At 43.4% G+C, this 21,326-nt stretch overlaps 1 protein-coding gene across 4 annotated transcripts; it reads left to right on the top strand.

Annotated features, from left to right (window-relative positions):
• Nucleotides 1-920: 920 nt before the first annotated feature.
• RIT1 (Ras like without CAAX 1) lies at nt 921-18,953 on the top strand. Of its 4 annotated transcripts, XM_065574285.1 has the most exons (7): nt 1,082-1,268; nt 1,399-1,522; nt 3,480-3,536; nt 6,596-6,728; nt 8,878-8,951; nt 9,567-9,758; nt 16,009-18,953. In XM_065574285.1, the coding sequence occupies exons 3-7, from the start codon at nt 3,522-3,524 to the stop codon at nt 16,237-16,239; spliced, it is 645 nt and encodes a 214-aa protein (XP_065430357.1). In that variant the 5' UTR covers nt 1,082-1,268; nt 1,399-1,522; nt 3,480-3,521; the 3' UTR covers nt 16,240-18,953. The 4 variants fall into 4 exon arrangements, with proteins under 4 accessions (XP_005280723.1, XP_065430357.1, XP_065430360.1 ...); XM_005280666.5 differs by lacking the exon at nt 6,596-6,728 and having other exon boundaries at nt 921-1,268; XM_065574288.1 differs by lacking the exon at nt 6,596-6,728 and having other exon boundaries at nt 1,131-1,268; nt 1,399-1,750.
• Nucleotides 18,954-21,326: the final 2,373 nt, after the last annotated feature.

The raw sequence follows: 21,326 nt of genomic DNA, 5'->3' as shown, positions 1-21,326 counted from the left end.
ACCATAACTGGACATTAGCAGTAGCTTATTTTTTTCTATTTGACAGAACTTTGTGTGAGTGCAAAGGAGCAGAAAAACAATGGGCCACATATCGCATCTTTTAAAATAGTATCAAAAAATGGATTTTTTTAAACCAGTTGGACCATTTAGTTCTGCTCATTTGTGGTAGCAAGCAATCTAGAAATAAAAAAATGTAAAGGAAATTCTCCACTTAAACTTGGTCTACAATTAAAAAGTATATATATAGAAGTTTTTGTTCTGTTCTATTTAGGTTCTTTTGCTACCCTCATCACTGCAATATCTGAGCCCCTTTCGGTAGTGCATTAAGCAATGTGACTAACTTCTGTCATGTGACTTTTTTTCCCCTTCTTTCTCTCTCCTCCTCTGTACAAGGGCAGAATTGTTTATGCAATGTAGTGCTTTGGTTTGGCAGGGCTTTTATTGTTGGGTTTGATTTTATTTATATATATGTATATGCTATGCTTAGAGCACCATATCTTATCACCTGCTTTTAAAACCAATTCCCATAAACTATTTTTAATAAACCCCAGTCCTGCAAACACTTATGCACTTGCTTTTCTTTAAGAGGATGAGTAGTCCCACTGAAATCAAAGTCAAGGGGGCCTGTCTCTCCGTTTAATAGTTTCCCAGTGTTTTGAAATCTGACCATACCCATGTTTACTTGCTGCTAATTATAGCAAGGTAGCTAGAAACTACCAGATAGTCTTTTTGACTTTAATTATTAGCAGACATAAATGTACAAAAGCCAGAAACTGGCTGAGTAAATTTACTTTTAAAATTAAATGCTTAGGAGATATTGTGGGGTGGCTGGGGAAAGGAAGTGCGTTTCAGCTGGAGAGGATCACCCTGCTGACCGGCCTGACCACCTATTAAAGTTATACACAAAAGGCTGCTTTTTCACTAGAAGATGGCGTGTGAGAAGAATCGAGGAAGGTAAGCGATTTGCCGAAAGGACGAAGGACCGGCAGCGAGGGACTCGGGGACAGTCCTTGCACCTTTGGGTGCACCGCTGCCCTTGCTCCTGATGCATCCCATACACGGAAGGGGCGGGTCCATACGCGGGCGGGGCATGAAGCGCTCGCTCGGCCTAAGGCCGCAGAGCCGCTGCCGCAGCCATTTTGGTTTGCTGTGAGAAGGGTCTGAAACGGTGGTGCGCCGGTCCTGGCCCGGTGGGGTCCTGCCCTCCACGGGCCCTGTCAGTGCGGACGGGAGGATGCGACGCGGAGAAGTCCGGAGTCCCTGACACGGTGTGTTGCGGGTTTTGGGGTGGGGGAGATGCAGCCCGGATCGGGGCGGCGAGAGCCTGTGGAGACCCCGTGGCTCCGGCCCGCTCCACCCCCTCCCGGCCGGTTCCTGACACACATTTTCTCCCTGCAGGCGGCGGCGTTTTTCCTGGCGCCGGGGGAGATGGACTGTGGCGCCCGCCAGGGCGGTGGCGCCTTAGGACAATCCCGCGAGTATAAACTGGTGATGCTGGGAGCTGGCGGCGTGGGCAAGAGCGGTGGGTGTCTCGGGCCTGCCGGGGTGTGGCGCCCTTTGGCTCAGTAGTCAGGGGAGAGGCTGTCCCGTGGGAGGTCTCCGAAGCCCCAGGGGCCGGTCAAGGTCCGAGAGCAGCTGTAATGGGGCAGAGCTTTAATCTCAGTCACTGCTGAGCGCGGCGGCCCCCATAGCTGAAGAATGGGTTTGCTCGCTGCTGTACTGTGGAGGTACCCACTGTGAGGGGGACAAGGTGGGTGAGGTAATATCTTTCATTGGACCAACTTCTGTTGGTGAGAGAGACAAGCTTTTGAGTGAGACAAATCTGTGCTTTGCTTCACTGTAGAGGTCACCTACATAAGGGTTGGTTTGAGATTTTTAAAAAATATATCTTTCCCCAGCTCCTACCTTTGTATTCTCAATAATTGAACATATATGTGTGAAAATCCTTGATTAGGATAAACATTGCAGAGTTCTAATATGTTATATCTATAAAACGTTTAATGTATTAAACCATTTTAAGCTGTTAGTCCCATAGTTGAAAATAATAAGCAATAGGTGAGAATATAGTTCAATAATAGGCAATGGGTGTGAACATAGTTCACAATTTCATACTGATAAGTAAGGTTGCGAGTCTGTCACGGAGTCTATGATTTTCTGGGACCTCTGTGACTTGCAGTGGCCGGTGCGGCTGGCCCGGGGGCCACCTGAGCAGCTTGGGCAGCCCCTGGGCCAGCTGCATTGGCCGCCCCTGGGGCAGTCTTGGGCCACTGCCCCTCCCCCCAGCAGGAGTTTGGGTGTGGAAAGGGGGTTAGGGTTAATCTCAGGGCAGGGGGTTGGGGCATGGGAGGCGATGTGGGATCCAGGAGACGCTTACCTCGGGGCTCCCCGGAAGCGGTGACATGTCCCTCCCATGCCTCCGGCGTGGCCGGGCGGCTCTGCGCGCTGTCTCTGCCCGTATGCACTGCCCCCACAGCTCACATTGGCCATGATTCCCAGCCAATGGGAGCTGTGGAGCTGGCACTCGGGTCAGAGGCAGCACACGGAGCCCCCGGCTGCACTTGTGCCTAGGAGCCAAGGGACATGTTACTGCTTCTGGGGAGCTGCGCAGAGCAAGGTAGGGAGCCTGCCAGCCTTGGCCACCCTACCCCCACAGCACCAGTGGGGGTACCGTTACCCACCCACCCCTGAGCACCCATGGCACCCCCAGCCTCCCACCCCCCCGAGCAACCATGGTGTCCGTAGGCGACACCCCCACTCCGGGCACCCAAGATTTTGTCAGGGGTCTATAATACAAGTCATGGCAGGTCACGGGCCATGAATTTTTGTTTACTCCCCATGATCTGTCCATGACCTTTTCTAAAAATACCCGTGACTAAAATGTAGCCTTACTGATAAGTACATTTTACCATATCGCCTTTGAGATTTAGGGTGAACAAAATGTGCATTTTCCCTATGAAGTGCTCCAATTTTTAGCGAATGCCAAAATAGTATGCCAATTGTACCATTTAAATGTTTCTCACACCTTCTTGTCAACTGTCTAAAATGGGCCATCTTGATTATCACTACAAAAGCTTTTTTTTCTCCTGCTGATAATACCTCATCTTAATTAATTAGCCTCTTACAGTTGGTATGGCTACTTCCACCTTTTCATGTTCTCTGTATGTATGTGTGTGTGTGTGTGTATGTATATATATATATATATATATATATCTTACTATATGTTCCATTCTATGCATCTGATGAAGTGGGCTGTAGCCCACGAAAGCTTATGCTCAAATACCTTTTAATCTCTAAGGTACCACAAGTACTCCTGTTCTTTTTGCGGATACAGACTAACACAGCTGCTACTCTGAAATCTGTGTAATCAGTAATTCTAAATATTCTCTGTCCATTATAATGTCTCCACCTACGTCTGTGAGGTTAATCAGGAGGACTGGAAATCACCTGTGTAATTGTAGTTATCCAATGTTAATTTTCAGCTATGACCATGCAGTTCATCAGCCACCGGTTCCCAGAGGACCATGATCCTACCATTGGTAAGGAAAACCTCTCCAATATCTGTCTCTGCTTTTGCAAGTTAAAAAGTAGTTTCTGTGGAATCATTTACCGTGAACCTTATACGCTAAGGAAAACCAGAAACTCAACTGCAAACAAAGCGTTCATAATCATGTCAGCAATAGCTAGACAAGTTGTTACGAGTCCAAAGTCTGCGAAGAGGATTATGAGCTGTGCTAGGAACAGAACTAATGGCCAGAACTTTAAAGATATTTACAGAAAATTGTTGTGTGCACAGAATAATTTCTGCACAAATTCTGCATTGTGCAATGGCGCAGAATTCCCCCAGGAGTAAACAGCAGTTACTAAAGTTAGACATTTTAAAATCAGCAAGTCCAGATAACTTTCTTCCAAGAATTTTAAAAGAGCTCTCTGAGGAGCTCGCTGGACCATTCATGTTGATTTTAATTAAGTTGTATAACAGTAGGGAAGTTCCAGAAGTCTGCAAGAAAGCTAATGTTGTGCCAGTATTTAAATAGGATGACCTGGGTAATTATAGGCTAGGCAGTCTGACATCAATCCTGGGCAAGGTGATGATATGGGAGTGGATTAATAAAGAATTAAAGTAGGCTGTAATGAATGCCAGTCAACATGAGTTTATGGAAAACAGATCCTGTCAAACTAACTTGGTATCTTTTTTGATGAGCTTACAAGATTGGTTGATAAAGGTAATAGTATTGATGTAATATATTCACACTTCTGTAAGGCATTCGAGCTCATCCTCTCAACATTTTGATTAAAAAATAGAGCAGTATAAAGTTAACATGGCATACATTGAATAGATTAAAAGCTGGCAAACCGATATGTCTGAAAATGTAATTGTAAATGTGGAATCCTCACTGGGCACGTGTCTTTCTAGTAGGCTTCCATAAGGATCTGTTCTTGGCCCTGTGCTATTTAACATTTTTAGCAGTGACCTGGAAGAAAACAAAATAATCACTGATAAAGTTGGTCATGATACAAATTGGATGAGTGGTAAACAAAGAAGAGGACAGGTCACTAATACAGAGTGATCTGGATCACTTTGTAAACTGAGCATATTATGCATTTTAATACGGCTAAATGTATATAGGTAATCTAGGGGACAAATATACTTTCAGGATGGGAGACTCTATCCTGGGTAGCGTGACTCTAAAAAAGATTTGGGGGTCATTGTGGATAATCAGCTGAACATGAGCTTTCAGTTCAATGCTTTAGACAAAAGGGCTAATGTGATCCTGGAGTGCATAAACAGTGGAATCCTGAGTACAAGTAAAGAAGTTATTTAACTCTGTATTTGGCACTGGTGTAGTCACTGCTGAAATACTGTATACAAGACGTGTTGTCCAGAGTTCAAGAAGGATGCTGAAAAATTGGAGAGAGTTCAGAGAAGAGCAATGGGAATTAGAAAACCTGTCTTATAGTGATAGATTGACCTTCTTAAATCGGTTTCTTTTAATAAAGAGAATCTTAAGGGATAACCTGATTAGTCTATTTGTTCTCTGTGCAAAGAACAAATAATTAATAATGGGTTCTTCAGTCTAGCAGAGAAAGGTATAAAACAATCCAATGGTTGGAAGTTGAAGCTAGACAAATTCATGCTTGAAATGAGGTGTGCATTTTTAACAGTGAGAATAATTAACCATTGGAGCAATTTATAAGGGTCATGATGGATTCTCCATCACTGACCATTTTTAAATCAAGATTGGAAGCTTTTTTTAAAAGATGTACTCTAAGAATTATTTTGTGGAATTTCTATGGCCTGTGTTGTTCAGGAGGTCAGACCAGGAAGATGATCACAATGGTCCCTTTTGGCTTTGGAATCTATGAATCAATTTCTCCATCTGTAAAATGGAGATGATGATACTTTATCTCCCTTCAAATATTTTGAGATCTACTTGTGAAAAGTGCTATATAGGAGCTAGGTATTATTAAATACTTGCAGAAAAAGTTTAAAGACTAAAATAAGTTAACTACCAGTCACAATTAACAGACTAATAACAAAAATAAGACCTCTTGATGGCCATCATCTCTTCTGCCATACCACTTTTGCTGTGCAGTGTGATAGTTTGTCATACACAACTGCCTTTGTTTCCTTGTTATTGCTACTTTTTATAAATGTGCAGCAGATTGAAAGGAGGGGGAGAGTAACTGCCCAAAATGCTTGTGTTCAGCTAAATTATCTCTTGCGTGTTCCATTTGATTTTCCCACGTCTTTTGTCGAAATTATGAGTCAACAGATTTACCCTTCCACATATAAACCAGGAGAATTAGCAGAGCCAGCAACCTTAACTTTTCTTTAGCAGATGAGACTAGAGCAGGGGTGGGCAAACTTTTTGGCCCGAGGGCCACATCTGGGTGGAGAAATTGCATGCAGGACCATGAATGTAGGGCTGGGGCAGGGGGTTGGGGTGCGGGAGGGCGTGCGGGGTGTTGGAGGGGGTGCACTGTGTAGGAAGAGGCTCAGGGCAAGGGGTTGGAGCGCAGGAGAGGGGTGGGGTACGGCAGGGATCTCAGGGTAAGGGGTTGGGGCACAGGAGGGTATGCAGAGTACAGGAGGGGGGTCAGGACAGGGGGTTGGGGGTGCAGGAGGGGTGTGGGGTGCAGCAGGGGGCTCAGAGCAGGGAGTTGGGATGCAGGGTGCCGGAGGTGTTCGGGGGCGGGCTCCAGTCCGGCACCACTTATCTGGAGTGGCTCCAGGGTGGCAGCGGCGCGCACTGGGGCTAGGACAGGCTCCCTGCCTGCCTGCTCTGGCCTCGTGCTGCTCCCGAAAGCAGCCGGCACCACGTCCCTGGGGTGGGGGTGGGCAGAGGGCTCTGCTGCTGCTCTTGCCTGCGGGTACCTCCCCCAAAGCTGCCATTGGTCACAGTTCCCCGTTCCTGGCCGTGGGAGCTGCGGGGGGCGGTGCCTGAAGATGAAGGCAGCGCATGGAGTCCTCTGCCCGCCGCCCGGACTACCCCTTCTGCCTGAGGTCCTGCCCCTACCGCCGGAGCCCAGAGTCCCGTCCCGTCCCCCCCTTCCTGGCATGGCAGCCAACTCCCCTCTTTTCCCCCCGCCCCAGGCTGCCCGAGGACCACCAGCCCCGAAGCGCCTGAGCAGGCGGCGTAGGTCCCCTGGCCATTGGCAGGTGGCATGGCCCAGCCCTGGAGTGCTGGGAGGGCGGATGGTTCCCCCGCCCCCCGAATGCCAGGCAGGTGAGCAGGCAGCATGGGCCCCAGCCCCGGCACATCGGGAGGGCAGCGCATCCTCCCTCACCCAGCCCCGGAGTGCGGGCCGGCCCCCCTTAGCCCCAACCTGGGGCTCTGGCCACCGGGTGGGGGGGAAAGACCCCTGCAGCACACAGCCCGGAAGCAGGAAGGGGTCTGGGGGTGGAGTGTCGGCGGGATCACGCAAGGCTGTTTGGGGAGGCACAACCTCCCCCCGCCTTCGATACTTGCCGGCCATGGCACCATGATTTTTCAAAATCCTATAGGATTTTACTACTGTTTATTATTTGTATTACCATGGCGCGTAGGAGCCTTAGCCATGGATCAGGACCTTCTGCAATCTTTGTCTCCAAATAGTGTTGTTACTAGCTCCTGCTTTGAGATCTTCTGACACTAGCTGTCTGTTTTATTCAGTCTGCCTCTTTTGGAGTTGACAGGAGAATCTGATCAAATGGAAAGGAGAACTTGAGTTTCTATTCAGGTTCTTATAGTGTGCCCATGACGACTAACATCTGAGCACCTTTTGGTGACGTTTTTTAACATAAGAATGGCCCTACTGGGTCAGACCAAAGGTCCATCTAGCCCAGTATCCTGTCTTCTGACAGTGGCCAGTGCCAGATGCCCTAGAGGGAATGAACAGAACACAGGTAATCATCAAGTGATCCATCCCCTGTCGCACATTCCCAGCTTCTGGCAAACAGAGGCTAGGGACCCCATTCCTGACCATCCTGGCTAATAGCCATTGATGGACCTATCCTCCATGAATTTATCTAGTTTTTTTTTAATCCTGTTATGGTCTTGGCCTTCACAACATCCTCCAGCAAGGAGTTCTACAGGTTGACTGTGCGCTGTGTGAAGAAATACTTCCTTTTATTTGTTTTAAACCTTCTGCCTATTAATTGAATTTGGTGACCCCTAGTTCTTGTGTTATGAGAAGTAGAAAACAACACTTCCTTACCTACTTTCTCTACACCAGTGATGATTTTATAGACCTCAATCATATCTCCCCTTAGCCATCTCTTTTCCAAGCTGAAAAGTCCCAGTCTTATTAATCTCTCCTCATACAGAAGCCGTTCCATACCCCTAATCATTTTGTTGCCCTTTTCTGAAACTTTTCCAATTCCACTATCTCTTTTTTGAGATGGGGCGACCACATCTGCACACAGTATTCAAGATGTGGGCATACCATGGATTTATAGAGGCAACATTATTTTCTGTCCTATTATCTATCCCTTTCTTAATTATTCCCAGCATTCTGTTCGCTTTTTTGACTGCTGCTGCACATTGAGTGGGTGTTTTCAGAGAACTATCCACAATGACTCCCAAGATCTTTCTTGAGTGGTAATCGCTAATTTAGACCCCATTATTTTGTATGTATAGTTGAGATTATGCTTTCCAATGGGCATCACTTTGCATTTATCAGCATTAAATTTCATCCACCATTTTGTTGCCCAATCACCCAGTTTTGAGAGATCCTTTTGTAGCTCTTCGCAGTCTGTCTGGGTCTTAACTATCTTTTTAATTTGGGTTAGTTTAATTTGGAGGGAAAGATCTGTTTATCTTTCTAAAGCCTGGTCTACACCTGAAACTCAGGTCATCTTAGCTATGTCTCACAGGACTGTGAAAAATTTCATGCCCTATGCAACGTATTTAGGATGACTTAACCTCCATTGTAGACGAAGCTAGGTTGACGGAAGAATTCTTTCATCAATTTAGCTACTGCCTCACAAGGGGGTGGCTTTACTATGGTGACGGAAATACCTGTTCCGTTGCTGTAGTCAGTGTCTACACTACGGTGGCATAGTTGTGCTGTTGTGTAGACATATACTTAGTAATTTATCCTGTTTTAGGAAATTGGCAGTTCTGTTGGTGGCTGCCATTAGGATTATTTTATTTTATTTTATTTTATTTGTCTGCCTGTTCACCTCAGTTGGGAAAGGCCCATTAGTCTGAGAGAGAGAATGTCTTTATTAAGGTGTGCAAAACTGAATTCTTACATTATTACAATTGATTTTATAAAGTATTTTCCATTGCTTTATATCAAATGCTCAGTAGTAGTATTTTGTTGTATGCATGAGATCAGTACTGTAGTTTTACTGAACTTCTGTTACCCCCTACCCTCCTTCTAAATCCACAGAGGATGCTTATAAAATACGAATACGGATTGATGATGAACCTGCAAATTTGGACATTTTGGACACAGCAGGACAGGTATGTGAGCAATAAAAATATGAATAGGATGGAACTAAAGGCCAGGCATATTCACAGAGATCCTTTAAAAATGTATTGCTTGTCTCTAACTTTTCTTTGTTCTAGTTTTGTCTCCTGAATCATCCCATTTCCCCAACATATTGTATTTGTTGGTAGCCAGACAATGTGCATTTGTTTTGTACCCTGCTTTATTGTTTCCCCATTTTCCATTGTCCTTTTTTTATACATAATATATACAAACGAAGAGGTGCCAACATTCTTACCCATTCCCTGAAGCAACAGAAACTCATGCCTTTCATTTGCTTCGTATATGGGTCCCAAATTTTGTTTGATGTGTTAAAGGGCAGAAAGGAAACAAACTGTTCATAACGTTCTTTTAACTCTGACTGCTACATGTTGCAATTTTAATTGTGTATTTCAGGTGTTTAAGTAATATTTCAGATAGGGAGAATCCATAAAATCTCCAGTTTTTTCCAGTGGACAATGTGTGGCATAAGCAAACCAGTATGTTGCGTGGCATATAGCTGTTCTTAGAATGGATAGAGGGCTGACAGTGATGAGATGATCAATAGCTGCTGAGCTTGTACGAGTATTGAAATATAACATTCTTTCTAGGCAGAGTTTACAGCTATGCGGGACCAGTACATGAGGGCAGGTGAGGGATTTATCATCTGTTATTCAATCACGGACCGACGCAGTTTTCATGAAGTGCGTGAGTTCAAACAGCTCATCTACCGTGTTCGGCGCACTGATGACACTCCTGTGGTTCTTGTGGGGAATAAATCTGATCTGACACTGCTCCGACAGGTAAACTACCCAAAGGAGTTCAGAAGGTGTATCTCTTAAAACTAGGGCTGTCTGTCAAGTGATTAAAAATATTAATTGTGATTAATCACGCTGTTAAATAATACTAGAATACCATTTATTTTAATATTTTTGGATGTTTTCTACATTTTCAAATATATTGATTTCAGTTACAACAGAATACAAAGTGCACAATGCTCACTTTATATTTATTTTTTATTACAAGTATTTGTACTGTGAAAAAACAAAAGAAATAGTATTTTTCAATTCACCTAATATAAGTATTGTTGTGCAATCTCTTTTTATCGTGAAAGTTGAACTTACAAATGTAGAATTATGTACAAAAAAACTGCATTCAAAAATAAAACAATGTAAAATTTTAGAGCCTGCAAGTCCACTCAGTCCTACTTCTTGTTCAGCCAATTACTCAGACAAGCAGGTTTGTTTACATTTGCGGGAGATAATGCTGCCGCTTCTTGTTTACAATGTCACCCAAAGTGAGAACAGGCGTTCGCATGGCACTGTTGTAGCTGGCCTCGCAAGATATTTACGTGCCAGATGTGCTAAAGATTCATATGTCCCTTCATGCTTCAACCGCTATTCCAGGGGACAGGCATCCATGCTGATGATGGGTTCTGCTTGATAACAGTCCAAAGCAGTGCGGACCGATGCACCTTTATTTTCATTATCTGAATCAGATGCCAGCAGCAGAGGGTTGATTTTCTTTTTTGGTGGTTCAGGTTCTGTAGTTTCCACTTCGGAGTGCTGCTCTTTTAAGACTTCTGAAAGCACGCTCCACACCTCATCCCTCTCAGATTTTGGAAGGCACTTCCGATTCTTAAACCTTGGGTCGAATGCTGTAACTATCTTTAAAAATCTCACATTGATACCTTCTTTGCGTTTTGTCAGATCTGCGGTGAAAGTGTTCTTAAAACGAACAACGTGCTGGGTCATCATCTGAGACTGCTATAACATGAAATATATGGCAGAATGCAAGTAAAACAGAGCCGGGGACTTACAATTCTCCCCCAAGGAGTTCAGTCAGAAATTTAATTAGCACATTATTTTTGTAACAAGTGTCATCAGCGTGGAAGCATGTCCTCTGGAATGGTGGCCGAAGCATGAAGAGGCGTACGACTGTTTAGCATATCTGGCACGTAAATACCTTGCAATGCCGGCTACAAAAGTGCCACACTAACTTGTGTTCTCGCTTTATGGTGACACTGTAAGTAAGATGAGGGCATCATAATCTCCGGTGTAAACAAATTTGTTTGTCTTAGCGATTGGCTGCACAAGAAGTAGGACTGAGTGGACTTGTAGGCTCTGAAGTTTTACATTGTTTTGTTTTTGTGTGCAGTTATGTAACAAAAAAAATCTACATTTGTAAGTTGCACTTTCAAAATAAAGAGATTGCACTACAGTACTTGTATGAGGTGAATTGAAAAATACTATTTTTTATTTATCATTTTTACAGTGCAAATATTTGTAATAAAAAATAATAAACACTTTGATTTCAATTAAAACACAGAATACAATATATATGAAAATGTAGCAAAACATCCAAAATATTTAATAAATTTCAATTGGTATTGTTTAACAGTGCAATTAAAATTGCAATTAATTTTTTTTAGTTAATCGCATGAGTTAACTGTGATTAATCGACAGCCCTACTCAAAACATAATGCTGTGGTTTATCCTACGTGTATTTGCTTATTCCTTTTCCTTAAATTACATTTTTTGCTCTTGATTTAATGTTTAAAATAAATGTAATATTTGTATTAGTAATGTTGAAAGGGGGATGTGATGCAATGGTGGTAAGCACAGAATGCAGGATCTCTAAACTACAGGTGGTTTTATTATGGAATACTAATGTTAATAGACATCACATAATCTCAAACTCATCAGTTTTCAGCTTTGAAAACCTGGGTTTCTTCTTCGAGTGATTGTTCACGTCCATTACACATTAGGTGTGTGCGTGCCACTTGTACGGACGTCAGAAACTTTTTCCCTTAGTGGCTCCCGTCGGGCTGGCAGGGGAGCCCCCGCCAGCGTGGTGTCTCATGCTGGTGCATATATATCCCTGCCAACCCCACCCCCCTGGCGTCGGAACAGCTCTCTATCTCTCAATTGCGAGTGTCCCTTAGCATAGTTATCAGCAGTTAACAGTAGTTAGTAGTTATCAGTAGTTAGTTAAGATTCCTTTGTTTTAGGTTTTTGGAAGTTGTCTCCAACACCAGCCCTGGGCTGCGGGGCATGCCGCAGGCCCAAGGCTTTAAGGCTTGTGCCACGTGCCACAAGCTTATGCCTATTCGTGATCCCCACGACTTGTGTCTTCGTTGCCTGGGGGAGTCGCATCAGACTGAATGCTGCAAGATCTGTATGGCTTTTAAGCCATTGACTAAGAAAGAAAGAGACTTCCGCCTCAAGCAGCTATTCATGGAGGCTGCGCTGCAACCTTTGGCCTCGGGCCATCAGGCCTCGGCGCCAGCGTTACTTCGCGATCCGGCACCGGTGGGGCACTGCAAGCATACTGCACCGAGGCAACAAGATAGGCCCTGCCACCGTTCGACCTCGCAGGCATGGTCACCGGGCCAGCCTAAAAGCCGAGGGCGCTCCCCGCATAAGAAAGCGACACAAGCAAAAGAACCAAGCGCTCAAAAGGGCAGTGCTGCCCCAGGACATGCTCCGGCACCGGTGGCTCTGGCGCCAACGAGCCTGTTGAGCCCCGGGCTAAGTGCCTTGAGTGCGGAGGAAGGGCTGGAGGAGCTCCTAGAACAGCCCTCCACACCAGACACCTTTGAGGCGGCAAAGGACCTGCTCGAGTTGTCAGTGGCAAGCCCCCTCCCTGCCAAAGAGAAGCCTGCGGCACCATCACCAAGAGTGCTGTCCAGAGGCAAGCCGGCAATGGTGCGCCGATCGAGGTCACCATCCCGGCACTGCTCCCAATGTCGGTCCCGGTCAAGCTCAGCCTCTGTGGATTCCCAGTTGCCCCTGACTCGAGGGCATCGGATTTCAGCCAACATACGGCACCGGCCTCGTCAGTGCATCGCTCCCTGGCGCCATCGCCAGGCCAGCACCAAGGCGACACAAGACTGAAGTCCCCAAGCAGAAGCCAACAATCCCAGTCCCAGGAGTATCGGTACCGGTCAGCGAGGAGCTGTTCTCCAGCCTCCCAGCAGCACCGTTCTATGGCACCGCCTTGGCTTTCGATGTCACCTTCCTTGGAATCCAAGGTGGACTCAAGCCGCTCCAGCTATGCCCGCTGGGCACCGGCTAGCAGGGAGCCCCGTGGCATCCCCAATGAGACCCGCCAGGACAGTGGCCCTTTTGGATACCATGGGCCTATCACCAACAGGAAGGGCCCTCCTCCAGAGCCTCGAGATCTGGCTATTCGGTGCATTGGTCCCGGTCCCCGCACAGGCACCCCTCTGCACCCAAGGAGGCCACGGTATCCAGGCCACCAGACGCTTCTCCGGAACACAGGAGACCGGAAGCGGCACTGAGACTGGTGCTGTCGCGAGGCAGGCGGTCAGGCAGGACCCGGATGAGCCCCCCAGCTTGCGAGGAAGGGCAAGAAGGTCTGGAGGAGGAGACGCAGAAGGCCCTCACCTCTTTGTCATCCCCAGATGAAGCTGTGGCGGACACAGCGGTGTCGGGGCCTCCTCCGATTGACCACAGAGCGTACCAGGAGCTGCTCCGCAGAGTAGCCCAGAACTTGGGCCTACAGGTGGAGGAAGCAGTAGAGCAGGAGGATCCTATGGTGGACATCTTAAGCCCCGAAGGCCCCTCTAGAATTGTGCTTCCGCTCATAAAGTCAATCCAGTCCAACTACAAGACGGTCTGGCAAACCCCAGCCTCTAGCACGCCAACAGCAAAGGGCTTAGAGAGGAAGTACTTTGCCCCTTCCAAGGGATATGACTTCCTCTTTTGTCACCCGGCCCCCTGTTCGCTGGTCGTCTTAGCAGTCCATGAACGGGAACGACATGGTCAGCAAGCCCCGGCTCCCAAGGCCAAGGAGGCGAAGCGTCTAGACCTATTGAGCAGACAAATTAGAGGATTGGGCCAAAAGTCCTTGTTGAACCTCATCAGGTTTCAAGTGCAGAGTCCTGCACTTAGGACGGAAGAATCCCATTCACTGTTACAGACTAGGGACCGAATGGCTAGGAAGCAGTTCTGCAGAAAAGGACCTAGGGGTTACAGTGGATGAGAAGCTGGATATGAGTCAACAGTGTGCCCTTGTTGTCAAGAAAGCTAACGGCATTTTGGGCAGAGACCCCTTAGACTTTGTAGTGACAATCCCTGCCCAGGTATTGGACTCCCTGCACTGGTGGCTCAATCAGCAGGCGGTTTGCAAGGGGATCCCATTCGCTGCACCACAGTCCACTCTGACGCTGGTAACAGATGCGTTGGACTTCAACTGGGGAGCGCACTTTGGGGAACCTATGGGGACACACATTCACAGCCCACTATGCAGTCCATCAACAGGCCAGAGAGGACGCGGCAGTCGGCAGGGCTGTGCTTCAGTCAATTGTTCCATGACTCCTACCCTCGTCTTATGGTAAGCTTGTGAGTCACCTAATGTGTAATGGACGTGAACAATCACTCGAAGAAGAAAAAATGGTTGGTTACCTTTTCATAACTGTTGTTCTTCGAGATGTGTTGTTCACGTCCATTACACTTCCCATCCTCCTTCCCCTCTGTTGGAGTCTCCGGCAAGAAGGAACTGAAGGGGGATCTGGTCGACGGGTATATATGCACCAGCAGGGGTATATATGCACCAGCATGTGACGCCACGCCACGCTGGCGGGGGCTCCCCTGCAGGCCCAACGGGAGCCGCTAAAGAAAAAAGTTTCCGACGTCTGTGCACGCAGTGCGCGCACACCTAATGTGTAATGGACGTGAACAACACATCTCAAAGAACAACAGTTACGAAAAGGTAGGTAACAGTTTTGTTTGCCACTAAAATTTCTAACCCTCAACTCCCATTGTTTTCAATTTCTCTTATCCTGAAAGGAGAGTGCATCTGCACAGGGGATTAAACAGCACTTGAACAGACTTTGCAAATAGTAATACATTAGGAAGGGTTGTGAGTACATTGAGAATAGAGAAATAATAAAAGGGGATTTAGAAAGGGCAGAAAATAAAATAAGATTCAACTTGGGAAAGTGTTAGCTAGAACATTTGGGGAAGAATAATCCAAATTACAGATTCACTGTGAGGGGAAAAAATCTGGCAAATAGTAACCCTGAAATAGACCACAGGTAGTGGTTGCACAGGAAATTGAGTTTCCAATGTGATATGAGAGCAAAATGCCATGGACATTGTTGGATATATATGCTGAGGAGACATATCACGGGACAGGGAATCAAGAGTCCCTTCATATGCTCCAGTGTGCCCATATTCTGAAATGCTGTGTTCAGTTCTGGGAGGAAAGATGGACAAATCGGATGGGCTTTAGAGAAAACCACCAAAAATCACAGGTGGTGACTGATGTGAAGAAATATAACTTTCCTATTGACAACTTGGGGAGGTTGCATGTTGCCCTTCAGATAGTTGCAGGTTTAACACCAACAAGGGAGATTAATTATTTGATAAAAGGGTGTTTAAATATGAAATGAGAAAGTTATGAATGGGGAAAAAAATAGTCTCAATATCTGTAAAATCATCCTGACTAAATGTTTTAGTCAGTGGAATAGTCTCCACAGGAATGTGGCTGAAGCGCCATAATTTTGGACAAAAGGCTAGAAAACCTGCAGTAGAGAACACTCCTACACTGTCAGGGAAATGGATTAATTGTGACCTAATACGTGTCTTGTCATTCCACCTTAACAATCATTCTCATTTGTTTTTATTAATTTTTCAGGTCTTGAAAGATTGATTAATTTGTTTGCATTTAGTGCTATTAAAACCCTTTTCTATTTATTACTTGTATAGTGCCAAAGGTGTAAGCATTATTTACAAATGCAGATTATGACCCAGTCCCTACCTCAAGGAGCTGGATGTCTTATGGATATAGGATGCAGTACAGATGTTTAAAAGATCAGGTGAATGAGTAGGAGTAAACAAAAGTTTGGAGAAAAGTTGATTTTAGAGAGAGATTTCAGAGAGATGCATGGAAAGGGGATGTTCCAGAAGGAGCAGGTAATGTGAAAGAATGCACATGGTTAAGAGTGAGAGGAACTGACAAAGGGAGCAGAAAGAGGGAAGGAATGAACACTTTTTGCTTTGTTGACAAATATGTACTTTGTTGAAGGTCTCCAAAGAAGAAGGCTCAGCTTTAGCACGAGAATTCAGCTGCCCTTTTTTTGAAACTTCAGCCGCATTCCGCTATTATATCGATGATGTATTTCATGCTCTTGTGCGAGAGATACGTAGGAAAGAGAAGGAAGCAATAATGGCCATGGAAAAAAAATCCAAACCCAAAAGCAGCGTATGGAAAAGACTAAAGTCACCATTCCGAAAGAAGAAAGATTCAGTGACCTGAAGGGGAGGGGATGTATCTGTCAAACTGTGAACTGGAATATGTAGTCAAAGCAGTCCAGTGACCTACATTTTTGAGCATTATGCTTTCTCTATTTTTTGACTATTTTAAAAGGAAATCTAACTATTGGGAGTTTTGGGGGCGGGGCTGCGATTTACGTTGTTTAAAGTAATCTTCCCCCCCTCCCCCATCCCCCATTTCAGAACATTTGGTCTATGACACAGCAGTGGGTTTTACTTTTGTTTACTGTCACTTTCTGACTTGTATCCAGCAAATGTCACTGATGTAGTTGGTTGCAAATGCTGTTACATATGTTCCTGCACTTTTAAATGTCTGTCTTAAGGGATCTCAGCATAATGAAAACCGCACTATGTAGAATGTCTTTGAACTTTTACTGAGAGCCTAACTTAGTTGTCGGTTGGTGTGTTTTTTTTTCCCCCTCTTTCCTGGAGAATTGCACAACAAAGTTTGCTGCTTTCTGGAAAAGTAATTCACAATGTATGAGAAGGCTTGTCAAGATCAGTGTTGAAAATAATGTTTGTGAAGCACATATAGCAGACTAATGGAACAAACTGCATGCACATGTCAGTGAGAAGAACTCATGCTGAAATTGCTTTATGGTCTGTGCATTTTTCCAACAAACAAGTAATGATGGACTCCATGTGTTTATATAAAAATAATTATAAGAAACAAGTGTAATGCAACAGTATAGTTTAGATTTTAAACAAGTCAGGAAAATTAAAATTATGATTCCCATGGCAGCCATAACTTGAGAACATTGCATGAATATGTAGCATTTTCTTAATGTATATAGTGTTCTTGTACTGCCATAGTAAAGTATGTGCAATGTGATAGAGTTGCAGGGGCTCTAGGAAACTAGAGCTTTGACTTTCCTGACTTGCATGCTTAAAATCTTATTTGTAATGTTGCATTAGCTTATGTATTTGCATTAAATTTTATGTTCTTTTCTTAAAGAAGCCAATATTGTTAGATTGAAGTCTCAAACACAGATTCATTACAGATTTTTTTGTTTTGAGGCTCTGTACCCCATACTGCACTGTGTTGTGGAGGGAGAGTGTAAAATTAGAGATTGCTGGCAATAGGACCTAGCAGAAATAACTCCGAACCTGGTGAGACTCATCCATTGCAAGTAGGTGGGGAGTTGAGGGGAAGAAGATGATTACCTGGGCTTAATGTCAGTCCTGAGAATGATATATACATGGATAGCCCTACATATATACCCACTCAAGTGGGTATATGTAGATATTTGTGCCCAGTGATCACTTACGCTGGTTAGGAAGCTGGTGTTTTGTGAAGCAGCACGTTTTTCAAATGCTGCAAATTAAATGTTCCTCATGGAGGACTATATATATGTCAGTTCTGAAGATTTTTAATCCAGAGTTTATTCAAGTATAAAAATAGCATGAAAGATGGATTTTTTTAAGTAACAATTCACATAGGTAACTCAGAAATGGCAAGAGAAAATGTAGGCTAAACATAATTTCTCAGAAAATCAAACACTAAAAACTGGAATTTAAAACTAAAGTGCTTCCTTGCCCACAAGTATAGTATCACAACTGTATTCTGTGATTGGTTTTGTCAATAATTACATTGACCATATTGGGTTGGTGTCAGATCTGTATTTTCAGCCTTAGTTTGACACACATGATCATTGTACATTCAGAGTTGGAATGCAGAGATGTTAAGATTTGTGTATAAAGGATTCAATGAAAGCAACAAATAGGGCAAATGGGTGAGCCCTCATGATTTCCTTCACTAAACTGCTTAGCTTTTCCTGTTCTTTTGCAAACAGCATCATAGGAAATGTAAGCTTTTTAAGTTTGATTTTCTGTGTAGGAAATCAGAGAAACAGATATAGAATTTTCTGTTTCTTTTTATTTGTTTTTTTGCTTTTTTAAAACTGTGCACCTGGACTACAAAGTTGTATAAATCAGTTTCTGGGTTCTTTCTTATAAAGTTCCATTGCAAATCCACCTGTGTTATGCTGTGCTGTACCACAATCCATTACATGGAAAAAGTAGCTCAAAATAATCTAGAACATTCTAAATGTATTTTAGTTGTTTGTTGCAGTGTAAGATGAAATATTTTGTTAAAATTAACTTCATGAGCAATATTGCATACCTTTACCATAGTTACTGATTTAGAAATTAAGGCCCTAATAGTTATTCAGTATTGGAGTAAGTACGGTCTATAACCATGAGATAAAAATCCCAGGTAAGCCACACAACAGAAAACATCAGTGAAAAAATATAGAAATAGCGTGCACAAAAAAAAAAGGCTGTTTCTAATTAAAAGATGAGACAATACTAGTTTTATCTAAAAGTTAAACACCATTTTAATTCCTACTTCTTTTCAAAGATAGAAATTTGACTTGAAATTCTACTCAGCTACTAGTATGTTCAAAACTTGCAGGCATTAACGAAACATAACATGTGAGCAGCGATAAAACCTAATGGGGCTAATTTCTACTCTTGCCTTTTGATAAATGGTGGGATTTCTGTGCCTTAAATTAGCCCTTTAACAAATTCAATGTTGAGTGATTCCATTTGAGCCTGTTGCTTGTGGAACTAATAAATCTGAACAGCAAGCACTTTTTTACACAATGTTGTTCAAGAAGATTGTTTTATTTTTGTCATGTATACATTTGTACACAAATGATTATTTCATTTGACACAATACAGAATTTTTAATATAAATGTTTGTATTTTATGTTTTAATCCTAGGTGCCTAAGACTGTCAATAGAAAACATTGCGGCTGGGGGCTCAGAAATAAGTAGAAAGTTTGTAGTGTGCGCATAACTTTTGGTGGAGTTAGCTTACTAGCTGGAGGCTTAGAAGGTGAGCTGTAAAACTAAATAACCATTTAAAAGATGCAAGGCTAAGAAGTACCATAAGAAGAGTTTGGTGCTATGACCTGCTTAAGGGTGAGAGAGAATTTTCATTAATATAATAGTTCAGACTTGTATGTACTATATAAGAGTCTTTGAGTTGCCATTTTTTGACTTTCAGGGTTGGGAAGATAATGGTGTTTAGAAGGGTAAGCGGCTAAACTTTGTTCTGGAAAACTTGATATTAGGATACAGGAGAACTTAATCCTGTATTTCCCATTGTATCGTTTTCTTCGTGTATTATTTGCTCTTAGTTTTTACTAGCTAACAATGGGGCAATTGTTTTGATATCCTTTTTAAAAAGGCAGGTTAATATTCTTTTTTAATTGAAGCTATTGTACAACTTTTTAAAAACATTTAGTCCTCCACCAGTTTACAAGGTTTTTTATTTAATCTGAAATTTTTTGTTTTTATAATAAATGAAAGGCAACTATAATCACCTTTTTTGTGTTGTTGATCTGGGCTGGTTCTATCTGCACCCGTATCTGATCCATATGAGCTCTCAAGTCCTCAGCCCCTTCAGTTAGGCAGACACCAGTGTTCCATGGTTCAGGTATCATGAGGGATTTATTTAACAAGCATTTGTTGTCCTATTTTATTTTATAGACGTTCTTGTACCAATCTTAACATGATAGCATGAGTGCCAGTAGAGCATTAAGCTACATGGCACATGTCTCATGTGGTTCGCTTTCTCTAATACTCTGTTATGTGTGCAGTGTATTGTTTGGAGTTTTAAAATAAATATAAAAATGTGTTCATGTTAAAGAAAGCGAAATAAATGTAGTGCACTTTGCATGTGCAGAAGAAGGTAGTGAAGTTTGTGATAGTTCTTGGGTCTGGTGGGAATTTGTTCAGCAATCTGGGAGCAGCTTCTGAAAAAGTACCCTATCTCCTGCAAACATTTGTTACTCTTGTAGTAGAAAATTCCACTGTGCTGAAGCAGCAGAGTTGTTAACTATAGTCCTTATCCCAAAGCTTTAGGTGATCTAGCTATCGTGGGCCGTGGCAATTGTGCACCTTGAGGATAAGGATAGAGATCTTGAACTTGACACAGTATTCTAAATAGAAAGCCAATGTAGAGAGCAGAGGCTAGATTTGATATGCTTGCAGTAGTTCATCTTTCTGAAAAGATGTACAGCCACATTCTGAATTAGCTGGAGTTTCCTGAAGGCAGAAGGCTTCATGCCCAGGTATATTGCATTGCTGTAAACCTGATGGAAGATGACAAAGGCATGTATAACTGGGGCCAGTTCAGTTCTTCATCTGCCAGGGTGGGTCTCCTAGCCAGCCATAGATGGCAAAAAGCATTACTCTTGGAGTCTATCTGAGAGGTTAACATCCGCGAGGAAGAGCACTGCTCAACTACCTACTGAACTGACCAATTGTATATAGATTTTAAGGCCAGAAGGTCCCATTGTGATCATCTAGTCTGACCTCTTGTATAACACAGGACATCGAACTTCCCCAACATAATTGCAAAAGCAGATCTTTTAGAAAAACATTCAATCTTGATTTAAAAATTGTCAGTGATGGAGAATCCATCACAAACCTTGGTAAATTGTACCAGTGGCTAATTACTTTCATAGTTAAAAATTTGTGTCTTATTTCCAGTATGAATTTGTCTAGTTTCAATTTCCAGCTGTTGGGTCATGTTATACCTTTCTGTCTTTGAGGAGCCCATTATTAAATATTTGTTCCCCATATAGGTACTTAGACTGTAATCAAGTCACCTCTTATCCTTCTCTTTAAGCTAAATAGATTGAGTGCCTTGAACCCGTCACTAAAAGGCACGTTTTCTAATCTTGTAATCATTCTTGCGGCTCTTCTATGAACCCTCTTCAATTTATCAACATGGTTCTTGAATTGTGGACGCCAGAACTGGATACCGTATTCCAGCAGCAGTTGCATCTGTGCCAAATACAGAGGTAAAATAACCTCTCTGCTACTCCTCAAGATTCCCCTGTTTATGCATCCCATCCTGTAAGTATGGGCTACTTTCTTTGTTCCTGGATGTATACATTTACATTAGGACTGTCAAGCGAATAAAAAAATTAATCTCGCTGATAATAATAGAATACCATTTATTTAAATATTTTTTGATGTTTTCTACATTTTCAAATATATTGATTTCAATTACAACACAAAACAAAGTGTACAGTGCTCACTTTATATATATTTTTG

Source organism: Chrysemys picta, chromosome 20 (assembly GCF_011386835.1).
Source record: "Chrysemys picta bellii isolate R12L10 chromosome 20, ASM1138683v2, whole genome shotgun sequence".
In the NCBI taxonomy this organism is placed as follows: Eukaryota; Metazoa; Chordata; order Testudines; family Emydidae; genus Chrysemys; species Chrysemys picta.
This window is presented reverse-complemented; position numbering and strand designations above follow the sequence as displayed.